The sequence below is a fragment of the Lineus longissimus genome, chromosome 4 (assembly GCF_910592395.1).
Source record: "Lineus longissimus chromosome 4, tnLinLong1.2, whole genome shotgun sequence".
Classification (NCBI taxonomy): domain Eukaryota; kingdom Metazoa; phylum Nemertea; class Pilidiophora; order Heteronemertea; family Lineidae; genus Lineus; species Lineus longissimus.
The window spans coordinates 8,947,173-8,961,195 of NC_088311.1; the positions used below are offsets into that span (position 1 = coordinate 8,947,173).

Genomic DNA, 14,023 nt, shown 5'->3' on the forward strand with positions numbered 1-14,023 from the left:
ATCAGAGCATTCATCTCATCCAATGAGCTGAGATTTTTTTCCCTTCAAAACCCAAGCTGATCACCCAGAGGTTGGAGCTTGTGGCCCTTTTTTGCGACCACCCAAGGAGGCCAAACACCCAGACTATGCTCCTCGGCATGCTCACCCACAAGGGGTTAATTTTGACCACACCCAACAAGTGCTGCCCCTCACTTGGAAAGTGGAACTAAAAGGGGCAGTAACAAATCAGCATGGCTGTAATGATCTAAGAAAATGTAAAAAACGCAAGATTTGGATCAAAACTTTCAATTCATAATTTGTAGATAAGATTGCATGACCTTATGTTTGTACTTTTAAGCAAGTATAACTTTGTGTTTACGAAATAAATCGACGTTACAACCAGAGGCAGGCTGACAACAAGCCACAAATCCAAAATGGCGAACTCCGCACTTCGATCGCGGCTGGTCCGCATATTTGTGGATGGATTGTGCCTATTATTTGGTGAGATATCGCAAAACCTCCTAATGAAACCTTGGTCATGTCTTTGTTAACATTTGTACCGAATTTCAGCTTGATCGATCCATTGGTAGGGAAGTGAGGGAACACAAAACGTGAAAAAACAAAAATGTCAGGCCTAGCCCTAGTTTAGTAGTTAGTAAAAACACGAAAGCAGGACATGGCATAGGGCCTAATCAAGATAGCGACACTGTCCCAGTCATACGCATTAGCTGCGGTAATATGTAAAGTCAAGGACTTAGTGAGCCCCCCTTTAGGTCGGGGGAGCTCCCCCGAACCCCCCTACGAGCATATGTTAAGTGCAAGCTCTAACAACTACAGCTGTTACAATGGGGGGACACCCCCCAAACCCCCCTCCATCGACATAGGTTTTTACCAGTGCGTTGGGGGGAAGCTCCCCCCAAACCCCCCCCCCGGTGGACAGTCAACTAGCCCTTCTGTGTCATACTGCTGGAGGGGGGTGGGGTGCGATGGGACCATCCATATAGTAATTATAGTTCCTTCCGACACATTTTTGTTTTGGTAATGTAATACATTGTGATTGTCCTTATTCACGGGAATCGGGCGTTTCCAGTGATATACGACACTTAAATGGATTGTCCTCATGCATTCACTTTGGAAACGCATTTTAAAATAGATGTTATGTCCTGTTAATGGGGCACGTCATCATCGCGTACATTTGGGAAAAACTCCCTAACGAGACCGGAGCAGACGGCTGAAAGTAGTTTATTTATTGGCCGCTAGGGTGCAGAATGTCGCTCACCCGAATTTTTCACGCAACTTTTGCTAAATAGAGCTAGTTCTAGTTTGTAATTCATTTTGATTCTTCAGATTTGGGTAGTAGACTAGAATAACTTAGTCGTCAGTGTGGTTTTAAGCAGGAAAAACGTATTTGTTTTTCTTAAAGTGCCTTTTTTGGACGGGTGTGTGCGATTGTTTTGTTTATGTCACGTGACCTCGACCATGTCTACACAAAATTGAAATAAACCACCCTTTTCTGTCATTATTTAGGACGGATATTTCTCTAATAAAAATATGAATATAATTGGCCAATTTCTTAGGCATATGTAGCGAATTCCCATGAAGATTTAAATTAGATGTTCTCGTAACCTGTTACAACTGGTCTGATTTATAATTCAGCGCTACAACTGGTCTGATTTATTTATTCAGCGCCATTTTGAAAAACCCAAAAAAATTGTTTGTTGGATATACAATATAGTTAGGCCTACTCTCTTTATTTCTCTTCATTCATTTACATTATATACTCCCGCACACACGTGTATCTTAAGAGCCCCTCCTAAGAGGGGGGCTTAAAATTAAATGAAAACAGACAAATTGAACCTCCAGTTGTCAAACCTCGGGGCTTCCGTCAAAACAACTTTTTTGTCCTAAAGACTTTGACAATAAATATTTCATACTTGGTAATTACTAATTGGTTAGTTGGCCCCCTATAGTAGTAGCACTGTAAATGTCTGGTAGGCCTACACTAGCTGTACCGGACCAGTGTTGCAATTTTTTCCAGCAAGGGGCCAATAGCAATACCAGGACAGGTCCACACTGACTCAGGTAGGATGATTTGCCAGTACAGCTATATGACTATGTGCTAGCAGACATTTACAGCACTACTAAGTACATGTATACACATAGTAAGATAATTTGAATTGAATTTCCAGTTTGGCTGGTGGTGATCATCATCAAGTTGGGTGATATACAGCCATTCAGAAGAGGATTTTTTTGTGATGATCAGAGTTTGATGCACCCATATAAAGACGACACCATTACGAGTACCGCACTGATTTTCTGTGGGCTAGCAGTAATTGCAGTTATTGTAAGTATGAGTCAATTTTTTAGATATGAGACAAATTCAGCTGACTGTAAACCATAAACTGTTTTAAAAAGCTGAAAATTGGCAGGTCAGTTCATTTTCAATTTTCATTACCCATAGACCTACAGCATGGCTGTGAAGGGTGTTGTCGTCCTATGTCTGTCCGTCCATCAAGATGACATAAATGCTCTCACTTGAGACCAACTCTCCAGCACCCACCTCAACTTAGTCTAGGGGTATCCGGTGCGACTCGGCATGCTGTTTTTTTCAATTGGTTGTAGACAAAATTCTGTGTTTTCTGCTAGAATTTGTTTGAATTCTGTTGAGCTCAAATTTTTGCCCTTGTCATGTTCTTGAGGGTGTTTGTAGTGTCATGACATGTTGACAACTAACATGACTGATTATTCATACTTTACTTTTAGGTATTTTTCACTGAACTTGGCAACTTTCTCGTAGCAAGAAGTAAAAGAGTGGACTTGCCAACATTTCAACTTGGGAAATTCACCATCAACTCCTTGTTATGGAACTTGTACAAGTATATTGGTATCTTTGGCTTCGGAGCTGGAGTCTGCATGTCCTTCACCGATGTTGGAAAGTATTCCATTGGCCGGTTACGACCTCATTTTCTGGATGTTTGCAAGCCTGACTTGTCGAAGGTGAACTGCTCAACATATGTGGAGGGAGACGTGTGCCTTGGAACAGGGGCCACAGCCTATCAATTAAAGAATATGAGGTACTTGTTCAAATCCACTACATCAACTAATAACTGCTTGAAAGTTTCCTGTCGTTAGAGCTCAGACAGAGGAAGGTTCAAGTCACGAACCCTGCACAGGCGGGTCTTAGTACTATTAAACATCGAGACCAGTAAAGTGGAGCTAAAAGTAAAAGATAGACTCAAATCTGAGGTACTTTGTGGTCAAAAACTACAATGTAAGGAGAGCTTTGCTGTCAACTTCACTTGCTTTATCATTTCCTTTGTGAATTTCTTTCTCTTGACCAAAGTTCTAGACATACCTACATGCATCTATAAGTTCTCAGTCTGACCTTTGCTGACTGTTATTATACCAATTTAAAATTTATCACTTCTTCGTTTAAGGCTCTCCTTTCCTTCTGGGCATTCATCGTATGCAATGTATTGTGCATTCTATGCAATGGTGAGTTTACGTTCTACATACAGTAGAACCTCCCCTTGCGGACACCTCCACATTATGGACATGTTAGTTCACTCCTAATTCTTTTCTCAGTCATTTGCTTTAACCAAAACCTTGTTCAGTTAATTACATGGTGGAGTGAATTTAATGTCCGTTGCTCTCCTAATTAAAACAGAATGTATTGTTTAATTATCTTCACTGTGCATCACATTGCCAAGCTACTGTATCTTGTAACATTAATTGCAGTCCATTGAATTGTTCAACCCCATGTTCATACACATGAATCCATTTTTTTGACAAACGAAATGGAATATGGAATAGGACGGCTTCACGACTCCCGTGTTCATAAACATGACTACACCTTTTGGACAATAATGGCATAACCTCCCTAAAGGACACCTCTACATTACGGCCACCAACGCCCAGTCCCGTGGGTGTCCGCAATAGAGAGGTTGTACTGTATATGTTGAAACCAAGTGACTGTAAAGTAAAGGGAAACTCTAGGACAAGTTCATTTGCCCGTTCACTTGTCATTTATAAACCAGTATGAAACCTGTTATCATCATATGTCACACTAGCTTCAGCTGTTGAGGAGAGTGGGGAATTGCTTAATATGCTTATAAGCATATAAAATAAGTGGTGCAAGTATAACCCCAGTTAGCCCCTACAGTGCCGAAAAGCACTGGTAGGACATATCAATGCACACGAAGATTATAATTGTACTGAGGCTATAGATGTACCCATTTAAACTTTTTTTTCATGCTTTTTTTATACGGAAGGCCAACTTTTGCTCAACTGGTCGTTTCAGTGGGTTCCCTGATACCACATACTCAGTAGGCAGTTGATTTGCCATGTTCTCTCTTATGACTCATCGATGACCTTTGTCTTTCAGCTCTATTTACACTCACGTGTGCAATGGAAGGGCAGTGTACTACTGAAACATCTTGTTCAGGCCGTTGTGATGATTGGCATGTTCTGGATATGTTTATCACGGATCTCAGATTACAAGCACCACTGGAGTGACGTGCTAGGTGGTGCTGTGATTGGCATTGCAACTGCAATTGCTACAGTAAGAAAAAAATAATATTCAAATTAGCTTTCATTGCTCAATTTCTGTCATATCTGCTTACTGCTGATTTAAATGTCTTCAAACCCTTTTTTTAAAAATATTTAAACCTGTGTTCTGCTGGTGACAACTTCAAACAAAATATTTGTTCATGCTTTGTTTTCTTGTGACCAGTTTTGTTAAAAAATGGTCAATAAAAGCATTTTAGTAATTTTGGTGGTGTTTCTACATTCCAGGTTTTTGGCATTTCTGACCTATACCGCCACCCCTTGGAGATAACTCTTCAGGAGCAAGTTAACCGCCAGAAGAGTGGCTACCTCAGCGACTCTGTGTACCCGAGGAATGGCTCCACGTCTGTCGAGAATCCAGGTGCAAGGGAGAGTGAACTAGAGGGTGTGGCAGTCCATAAGGTATCTGTGGATATGTAAACATTCCCCCCTGGCGCAAAGTCAGCGTTACAATTGTAAAGGACAACAACTCCTCAGGAAATCAATGGCGTAGTGACCAATGGAACCGCTAGGAGGCGCAGTGAGTCACATACCTTTTCAGGCCTCATACGAAACGTCCTGCGTGACGTCATTCGAGGTTGACAACAGATGATGCAAAGTCAGCATAGTTCTTGTCGCCATACTGCATGTGTTTTTGACCTTAGCAAAGTTATTGTTGGCAGACAAAGCTGTTGGTGGCGTTATTGCAAACTCTGTTGGGCCTGAAAAGGGCTCACTGCGCCACCTACGGGGATTTCAAAGAAGCATCATTCCTTGTTGGAGTGGCTGCATTTACTATTGTAAAGCTGGTTCCTGATCTGCCTTCATACGCAGTATTTTATGTCAAACAAACAAAAGCTACAATATACATGTATTACAAATTATGCATGGAGAGACAAATTCCGGTACTTTTATAAACAATTGTATCTATTCCGTGACCTCTTTTCTATTTGCATGCGGACCAGTGTAACAAGTTAATTGTTGGGTATGAAGGCATCAGTCAGTTTATGATTGTTTTCATGGTGATTTATTTATCCACATCTTCTGTGTTGTGTATATTGATTGATACAAAGGTTGCGCTCAGTCTTGACACACACTTACTCTCCCAAGTGATTCCCTTGAACTGTATATTACATCATGAGTTGAAATGGGGTTTCCCCGTCCTCGGCAAACTCGGTTGTAAAAATGACTTAACAGCCTTGAAGCTGCTGTAGGAGACTCCCACACAGTGCCTGATGCATCACGTTGTGTCTTTTCAAAAATTAAAAAAAAGTCTTACGTCCTTGTTCTTCTTGGCGTTTGATTTTCTGTTTTATGGCTATACTACAGAACCAAGCCGATGTCTCTACTAATAAACCTGGCTGACTTCTGTTGTTCCCCAATGATCCCCAGAGATTCTCCTTATGGCCATGTGGCCTGTCTCTCGGTGTCCCAGAGTCGGCACTTCTGGAGCACATAATCTGGCGTCTTACGTCATTCATCTGTTGATAAGATGTGGTGACTGTGTCAAATAATGCTGGACAAAAATATCATGTGTCTCCAATTGATACTCCCAGTCAGTCTTACATGTTTAACTCGGAGTGGGGAGTGTATGTCGGGACATGCGCAACCTCTTTATTTCCATGTCGGGCTTTACTTTTGGTCACTTTCTATCATTCCGTAAGTTACTGTGATACATGTAGTGGGAAGACGGTGTTCAGTCAAAATATCCTCGGGTGAAAAGGCCACGTTTTGTATCAGATAACCTTGTTGCGGGACAATTTTTTTGGTTTTCGTCACACCCACACGACAGACAAATTGATGCGAAACAACGTTTTTTGCCATTTTGACAGTCGTGCTTGTTTCTTCATAGCCAAGGGAAGTTTTGGAATGAGGATGTTTTGACTGGTAACTAGGGTGAATGCCCAACTCAGTTGATCTACTGACCAAGTACTTCATGATAACTCTTGAGTGTCTTTTTGTCTTTCTGCTTGTTATCATTATATTGCAAATTTTAATCTAATTTATTCCAAGAATTCAAATGTCATGTTTTTCATTAAAAGCCAATTCTGTGTTGTGGTTGTTTTTCTTTTGATGCACATCCTGGATTGGGAGATAATGTACCAAATTCTATGCAAACCATTCATACATACATGTAATTATCACAAAATATGTCATGCAATTATTACAAAATATGCCAAAGACTTGCTTTGTCCATGTGTATTTTCAGTCATGATGTCCATTCAATTGACACTTATGTTTCACATCATTTTGGGTCAATTCATTTGCTCATACTGACCAATGCCGTAAAGCGCTGGTGGAATTTCCCCAAATCCCCAAAATCTTATTTAGTTCATATCTCTCACATGCTTCTGTTCGGTGATGAGGTTGAAATACATTTACCATGTATAGTTCAAGCTATTGCAGTGTTGGGTGAAAAACGTATGGGACAATTTCACCCCACTTTGGGCCAGTGTCACACCATCTTACAGTAGTTGAGTTCGGACCAGAATGAAATGTATTCATTACAAAGTTTTGAACTAGATCAACAAATGATATTGTTTTCGGTGATTATTGTCTGCACTACTTCAGTGCCACTTGAAGGGTCCTGCAGCTTATCAATCTCACAGGAAATATTTTGTTGACACAGTTCTTGTAATAATAAGTCTTATAATGTAAACTTCCAACTGAAATCTTCCGACACGCTCGTTGTTATGACAAACTTCCTTATACGCACTATTCACTGTTTTATTTTAATACATCATTTCATGTCTTTCCTTGTGCTACACATTTGTACAACTTATTCAAAGAGTAGTATTGTTGGTTTTCTGCATAGATTCATAAGATTGCCTATCGTTTTTTTCCCCTGTCTGCTTTCTCTGTTGTCTATTGAAGTATCTTCAAGTTTTTATTCATCACACCAGTTACAGTGTAGACCCCAGTTCTGTTGTTCGTATTCAGTTTTGTTGTATCATCATTAGTTTGACCTATTTTCCTCTGCCTTGCGGTTCTCATGAACACACTCTTATTGTCAGTGTGCTGTTCTAAGCTTGTCTACCGTCCATTGTTACTCTTCTTCATGTATTTTGGTCCATCTTGATGTGACTTCGGTTATTCTAATACTTTTCTGAGGTTAGAAACTTTACAATCTTGTCATCATTTCAGGTTTGGATATGACACTTCGTATGCTGGTATTGGAAAAGCAAGTCGGACTAGCTGGTCTCAGTTTACTTCTATGCAGATTCTTCGTTCAATCGTCTGATCTTGATAAACATGTTTATTGCTTGTGTTCTGAGGTTGTGCCAACTATGGCTCACAATTTCTTCTTCAGTTGGTGTTTTCTAGGATTCACCTCTGGGCTTGTTGCTTTCAACTTGGCAAATGATATTGAAATACTCTGCCTTGATTTGGCGACTAATCACCACTGGTTCAAAACTCACCATTTTTATAAAGCGCTTCGTGACAAAGTTCCTTTTAACTGCTGTCTGATAATGAGATTATGATGAATTTGCCAGTTAGAGAGAGAGAGAGCACACAACCTGGACCTGACATCAAATGGCAATGGCACAGCTGAGTACATGTAAATTAACATGTGCTACTTGCTGTTGTCCGATGATTCCTGAAAATGACATAAGGATTGAGGTCCTTGGTATGAAAAGTAGCAAAAACATTTCATCTGAATATTATGATATTTCTATATTTCCAGCATTCCATTCATTTTATATAACTTCTATGAATGTGTTGGATAAATGATTCTGATGTTAACAGAGTCCTGGAGTTCATTCAGATAGTCTGTACAATCATCATCGTCATAACAGAGGAGTGATCTTTTGTTGCACATAGCAGTGATTATAATCGCAGGTCACAGTGACAAAAATTCCTCGTTTGTGCTGTTCGTTGGTAAAATTTTTCCAAAATTTCAAACCGTCGACAAAACTTGAAGAAAAGGATGAAACAATTTTGAAAAAACCTCATTATGAATAATAATGATATTTTTTCAAAATTAAGAATGGGACATTGCCTGTGTGAATGAACGCCAGAGATGATGGGGCCGATTGCCAGTATCCTAATCATGTCCTCTCTTTATTATTCCAGTCTGCCTCCTATAACACTTTTAAAAGCAATTAAGTATTGGTAATATTTTGTATTTTGTGTATGCATTCCGCCTCCGGACAGAATTAGCTTCCCCACATACCTTGTGGTCTTCCCTTTCTGCCGCCTTCACATGAAATTTCAAAATTTGTGGTAAAAGAATTGGTGTTGGTTGGGCAAGAGACATTTATGGTTTGGTTCACAAGTTTGCAATTGACCAAGGTGTGGATGGGGGAAATACAAACAAAAAATCAACAAACTTTGTGTTTGCTACAAGATGCTGAGCAAAGTGGCATATTGCCCTCATTTTCACCATTGCCCTTGAATTTTCATGAAATCCAAGAGAAATATTCTGAATGTGCTATATGCAACATTTCCCAACATCTTGGAGGAAACTATAAAAACCATTTGTCTTGCTTTCAGAACAAATTTTCATGATTTATCTGCTACAATTGTTAAAAATCTACATTCCACAAATTAGTTGGTGTTGGGGACGACACACTTTCATACTTATGAAATAAGTTTGGTCACTTTTAGCATTCCTGTGGTGATGGAAACCTACCGGCCTCAATTTGAACATTCCACAACAATCCTCCTCTGCCGAAATTGTTAAAGGGGTACGCCGTTCATAATTACTGGTGGGCCAGGAAAATAGAAATGCAGTTGTACACAATGCCGTTGGGTAGTGATCATGCATGCAACTTTGCTGAATCTTGTTATTTATAATATTTGTACAACAGTCTAAACATCAGCATTGTTAAAATTCATATTCAGTCCGTATCTACACTATTTGAACATTTTAAATTCAATTTCAAATTTATAACGGTGTATGCCTTTAAGTCAGTATATACTAGTATTACTCTTGAGAATGTTATACATGCATTGCTTAGATGATCCCGCCTTCACCTTATATATCATGTACATTCCTATTCACTTTTTGAAATCCTCTATGCATCTTTTCAATTGTGATAAAGTTCCTTTAAGTGCAATATGATGAGGGGCCACACTTCAAGGGGTACGCAGTTCGTAATTACTGGTGGTCCAGGAAATGAAAAAAAAAGCCAATAGACACAATGATGTAGTGCATTTATTATGCATACAAGTTTGGTGAAACTTGGCATTTATGATATTTGTATAACATGTATAACGGTCTACACATTGGCATTGTTAAAATTTCTATTCATTACGTAGGAATACAATTTGAGGCCTTTAAGTATTAGGCACATTTTCCCAGTTTTCAGGGGCTCTTCCCATGGCTTCTATGCAAAAAAGGTAAACATGTAAGGTAAGATGGTACAATTATAACCTGTGTGTGCATTATTGTGTACTGCCAGCTATTTGGGCTACAATTTTACTGGGGCTATAATTGCACCATTTCATCGTACTGGCAACTGCACGGGGCATGAATGGCCCACAGAATTTTGACCACCTCTCAGATGTATATGTACTGAAAGTTTGGTCCCGAATGAAAAGATTATAATAGATGCACACATGATGTCATAGACTATGTGCAATGTATGTGTGAAAGCAAGATTTAGGTAGATTCAGTCACGTTTTTGCTACAGGCCACGTGGTTTTTGTTCTTGATTTATGTGATACCCAAGCTTGAATTTTGGACTTCAAAAGCAATTTATCTGAAAAGTGCTTCGTATAGTAAAGAAAGCACTTTTCCCATTTGTCTTAAAACCTTTTTTAATTTTTTCAATTTCAACCCCCCCAACCATAACTTTTTGTGACTTATTCCTGTAAACCAAGAAATATGAATTATGTGGCCTTTATACTGGTCACAAAGTTGGGAACTCAAAGGACTTTAGAAATTGGAAATCTGTTATATCAGAGGGTTTTCCAAGTCCCTAGTCATGAGGTTCCAAGTCTGTTGGTGGTGCATCTAACAGAGTTTGTAAAAATGGACCAAAATGATGGTCAAGCTGAGTCTGATTTACATATAGGCAAGTTTTAATGTTAAGTTAATAGTATTTTATCTTGCCAAATTTTTTGTTGTTGATCAGATGCAATGTGATAACTTGAAAACACATTATGTCATTTGAATGATGCTATTGGCCAAAGAACAATTGCTTGCTTGAAATAAGGTAAAGGATGTGTATAAAATGAAGGAAAGGTGTCATCACGTTTAGGTCTAGGAAAGCTTCAAAATCTCCATTTGCTTTACTGCGTTTTACATTCTTTTAATGTGTTTTGGGCAGAATTTCTCTATTTGAGATTTTTTTATTTGAGATATCCAGCTATTGGCTTGCCAAAAATTGGTCAGGGGTCCTTATGCTTGCTTACAGGATGACCCAAAAAACATTCATGATACGACAATATATTCGAGATTGTTGATGTAAGGGAAATACGAAAAAGTAGTGTACATGTAGCTTGATGATTACTCTTTGAAAGAAGTTTTATACTGTGAACCCAAAAATGTTCGCTGCCATTTTTTTTCCGGTTTTGTGAAAATTTTTCCTATTTGGATTTTTGGCATTTTGACAACCCGGTTTTAACAATAATTTCTGTTAGATTTTCTTTTTCATGCCAATATATTTTCACGATAATCTGTAAAAGCAAAACAACGCGAAAATAAAAGGCACATGAATATTTTTGGGTTTACAGTATATGCATGGATGAATGAACAGTTTATAAGATATTCCAAGAACACATTGTGATATTATCTTGCAATACATTACATTCTTGTATCACAATATTCCTGGTGGTCAATATTTTATGACTTTACAAATAAATTTATCTAAAGGAGTACATCACTTGTTCGTTTTTCTTTCCATTTGGAGTGAAAGCCATCTTGAAATGTCATTCTCGGTCTTCATAGCCAAGGCAATTCATGTTGATTGGATATTCTTAGGCTATTGACAGAGATAATTGAACATGATTACGGTTTTCAGTTAAAGGACGTCCTTACACTACACTCCCAATGCAGTGGTTTCAGCCTCGTCCCGACCCCTCCTTCAGATGACTGCATTGGGCTGTATTGGGAGCCTACCCTATTCGAGAAGACAAGTGGTCTCAGTATTAGTATTTCCTCTGTTTCTGCAATAAGAGAGGAATGACTGGCATGGAAGTGAAATCCACTGCCTCACGAGTATGATATGTATATCTATCTATACACATATTATGAAGGCTGTAAGTAAAAAGCAATGGAGAAAAGACTGCTGTATGCCACCGCCCCTTGACGAAGGTGGCTATAAAGTCTTCGATCATTTCAGCAACGTTCCTGAGCTGCTATTGCTAATTTTTCAAACATTTGTGAGGAGAAAACCGAACTAAAAGATGTTTGATGTTTATCAAAAACTAACATAGCAAGGTTTTACCCTAAGTAATCTCCCTCACTATTCTACTGCTGGGCTGCACTAATGTGTCTTCTACCTTGAATCCACAGTCTTCTTAGAGATGGCAGCACTGAAAGTTCTGAATTGTTTTCACAAGTGCAGTATTCCCTGGAGTTCTTTAGGCATCCTATTTAATGATTTGATGAAATTCTCTGGAAACATCTGATCTGTTTGTTGCTTCAGGGGAGCCAACGACAAGCTCATGGAATTGGGCCCTACAAGGTCATTCAAGGTGTATAAGGTCCACTTATGAATAATGGTTAGTATGTTACCCAGTATTGCCAGCTAGTGGAGTCTGTATTATAGATTGATACATGCCACATGGTGGTATATCAGGCCACTCACTACAGTGTATAGTAGTGAGTGCATAGCCCATGGTCACTGTAGGCCTTGTTTCTTGGTTAAAGAAATTGGCATGCTTCTGACAAACATTTGGTGGATTAGTTTGTCTCACCATTACCGGCATGTTGGAATAAAGCTCCGCCCACTTTTTTCCGGTTCAATTATTGAGCACTGCACAGGGTTACATAAACAGTGGCACCTCCCATAGTGGACACCTCTCTATTAAGGACATCCCTCTATTAAGGACCCTAGTTTTGGTTCTAAGTTGTTCATTTTCAGGACACCTCTCTATATAAGGGACAACACTTCTCAATTCTGAGGGTGTCCTTGTTGGAGAGGTACTTCTACTGCGGTTAAAAGCTTTATTCTCATCAGCACCTGCAGGCCCTGGGTTGAAATATTTTGATGAATTTTTAAAAAACTACACACCACAGTTATTTAAAATATCAATTACCCCAGCTTCAGCTCCTGATGAATGTGAAGTTAGTTTGATTCTTAGTAGTTTCTTTCGTTAGAGATTGCAAGATGAGTAAAACAGTGGTTGTGGCTGACATCTGAAGCACAAGAAAGGTAATTTTTGCAATTATTGATTCCGTTACATATACCTGTTTGTATTCAAGGTTTTTGAAGAAATACAGTGGAATATACCTCACTTAGTGGACACCTCTCTATTAAGGACAACCTCTCTAATCAGGACACCTCGCTATCAGGGACAGAACCTGTCAGTCCCAAGAGAGATTCTACTGTATTAACTATTGCCTGAAAACTTTTCCGCTCGGAAATATCATGAATATTTTCTTTGGAAGGCTCAACCTTGTGTCATCATATTTGTGGATAATTTCCCTTTAACTTTCCTTTTGATTTTGTCTTCCATAGTAATTCACGAATTCAGAAGTGAGAAAACGGCTAGATGGCGCAGGTTGTTTGTTTATTTCAAGAATACACGGAGAGATTAGTCTGAAGGGTCACGGGTTGAGTGGAGAAGTGAAGAATTTCAAATGACTGGCACTGGCGAATTTGAAATAATTTGATTGAAAATGTCAACTATTTCGATAGAAGTCTGATTGATGTTTGTCCTCGGTTTGAAAAGCCTTTCAATTTGAGAATGATCTGTTAGAAATTGTGTCCCCCAGAAATTCCTCCAATTTTCCACTCAAGTCAACAATTCGTTGTGAAATATCTATAGAACTTCCTTTTATCGCCTGGTTTTATTCAACTTCATGGTCAGCGAAATGTACTGACCCTGTTTAAGCTTGAAAGTGTCAAAAGTTTATGCCTATAATAATATTCTATTCTGATTCTTGCAAACATTAGGATATTTAGTGTTGAAAATTGGCATTTATGTGTGGTCCTGGTAAGCGTTATATGACCCACATGCAGATAATCCTCATCCATACTGTTTGGTCCGTAATGGGTTAATTTTTAAGAATGATGAATTAATTAATTCCGTAATTGGTAATGTTTGAAAGTGATTAATTGATTGATTAATTGACTTTATTGGCTTCCACTTAGGACCTGAAGTTCTCTTGGACTCTTCTAGAAAGACAATAATGTGAAAATAAAAGGTACGCAAATATTTCTGGGTTTACAGTAATGTACAAATATCTTTCATTAAATGACCTGCTATATGTTATTCTGTGGCCTCTCTTGGTGAAGTATGCATTCAAATGTGAAGAATGAAGTCTTTTTAGTCTATAACCAATTTATCACAAGCAAATTGGCAGTCCAATTGAATTAAAATGACC

The 14,023-nt window shown here is 38.8% G+C and overlaps 1 protein-coding gene across 2 annotated transcripts; it reads left to right on the plus strand.

Moving 5' to 3' along the window:
• The first annotated feature begins 412 nt into the window (after positions 1-412).
• Positions 413-11,341, plus strand: LOC135486156 (phospholipid phosphatase 1-like). 2 transcript variants are annotated; one of them, XM_064768724.1, is made up of 7 exons: positions 413-480; positions 2,169-2,323; positions 2,743-3,053; positions 3,417-3,474; positions 4,364-4,540; positions 4,774-4,947; positions 7,669-11,341. In XM_064768724.1, the coding sequence occupies exons 1-7, from the start codon at positions 414-416 to the stop codon at positions 7,678-7,680; spliced, it is 954 nt and encodes a 317-aa protein (XP_064624794.1). In that variant the 5' UTR covers position 413; the 3' UTR covers positions 7,681-11,341. The 2 variants fall into 2 exon arrangements, with proteins under 2 accessions (XP_064624794.1, XP_064624792.1); XM_064768722.1 differs by having other exon boundaries at positions 8,599-11,341.
• Positions 11,342-14,023: the final 2,682 nt, after the last annotated feature.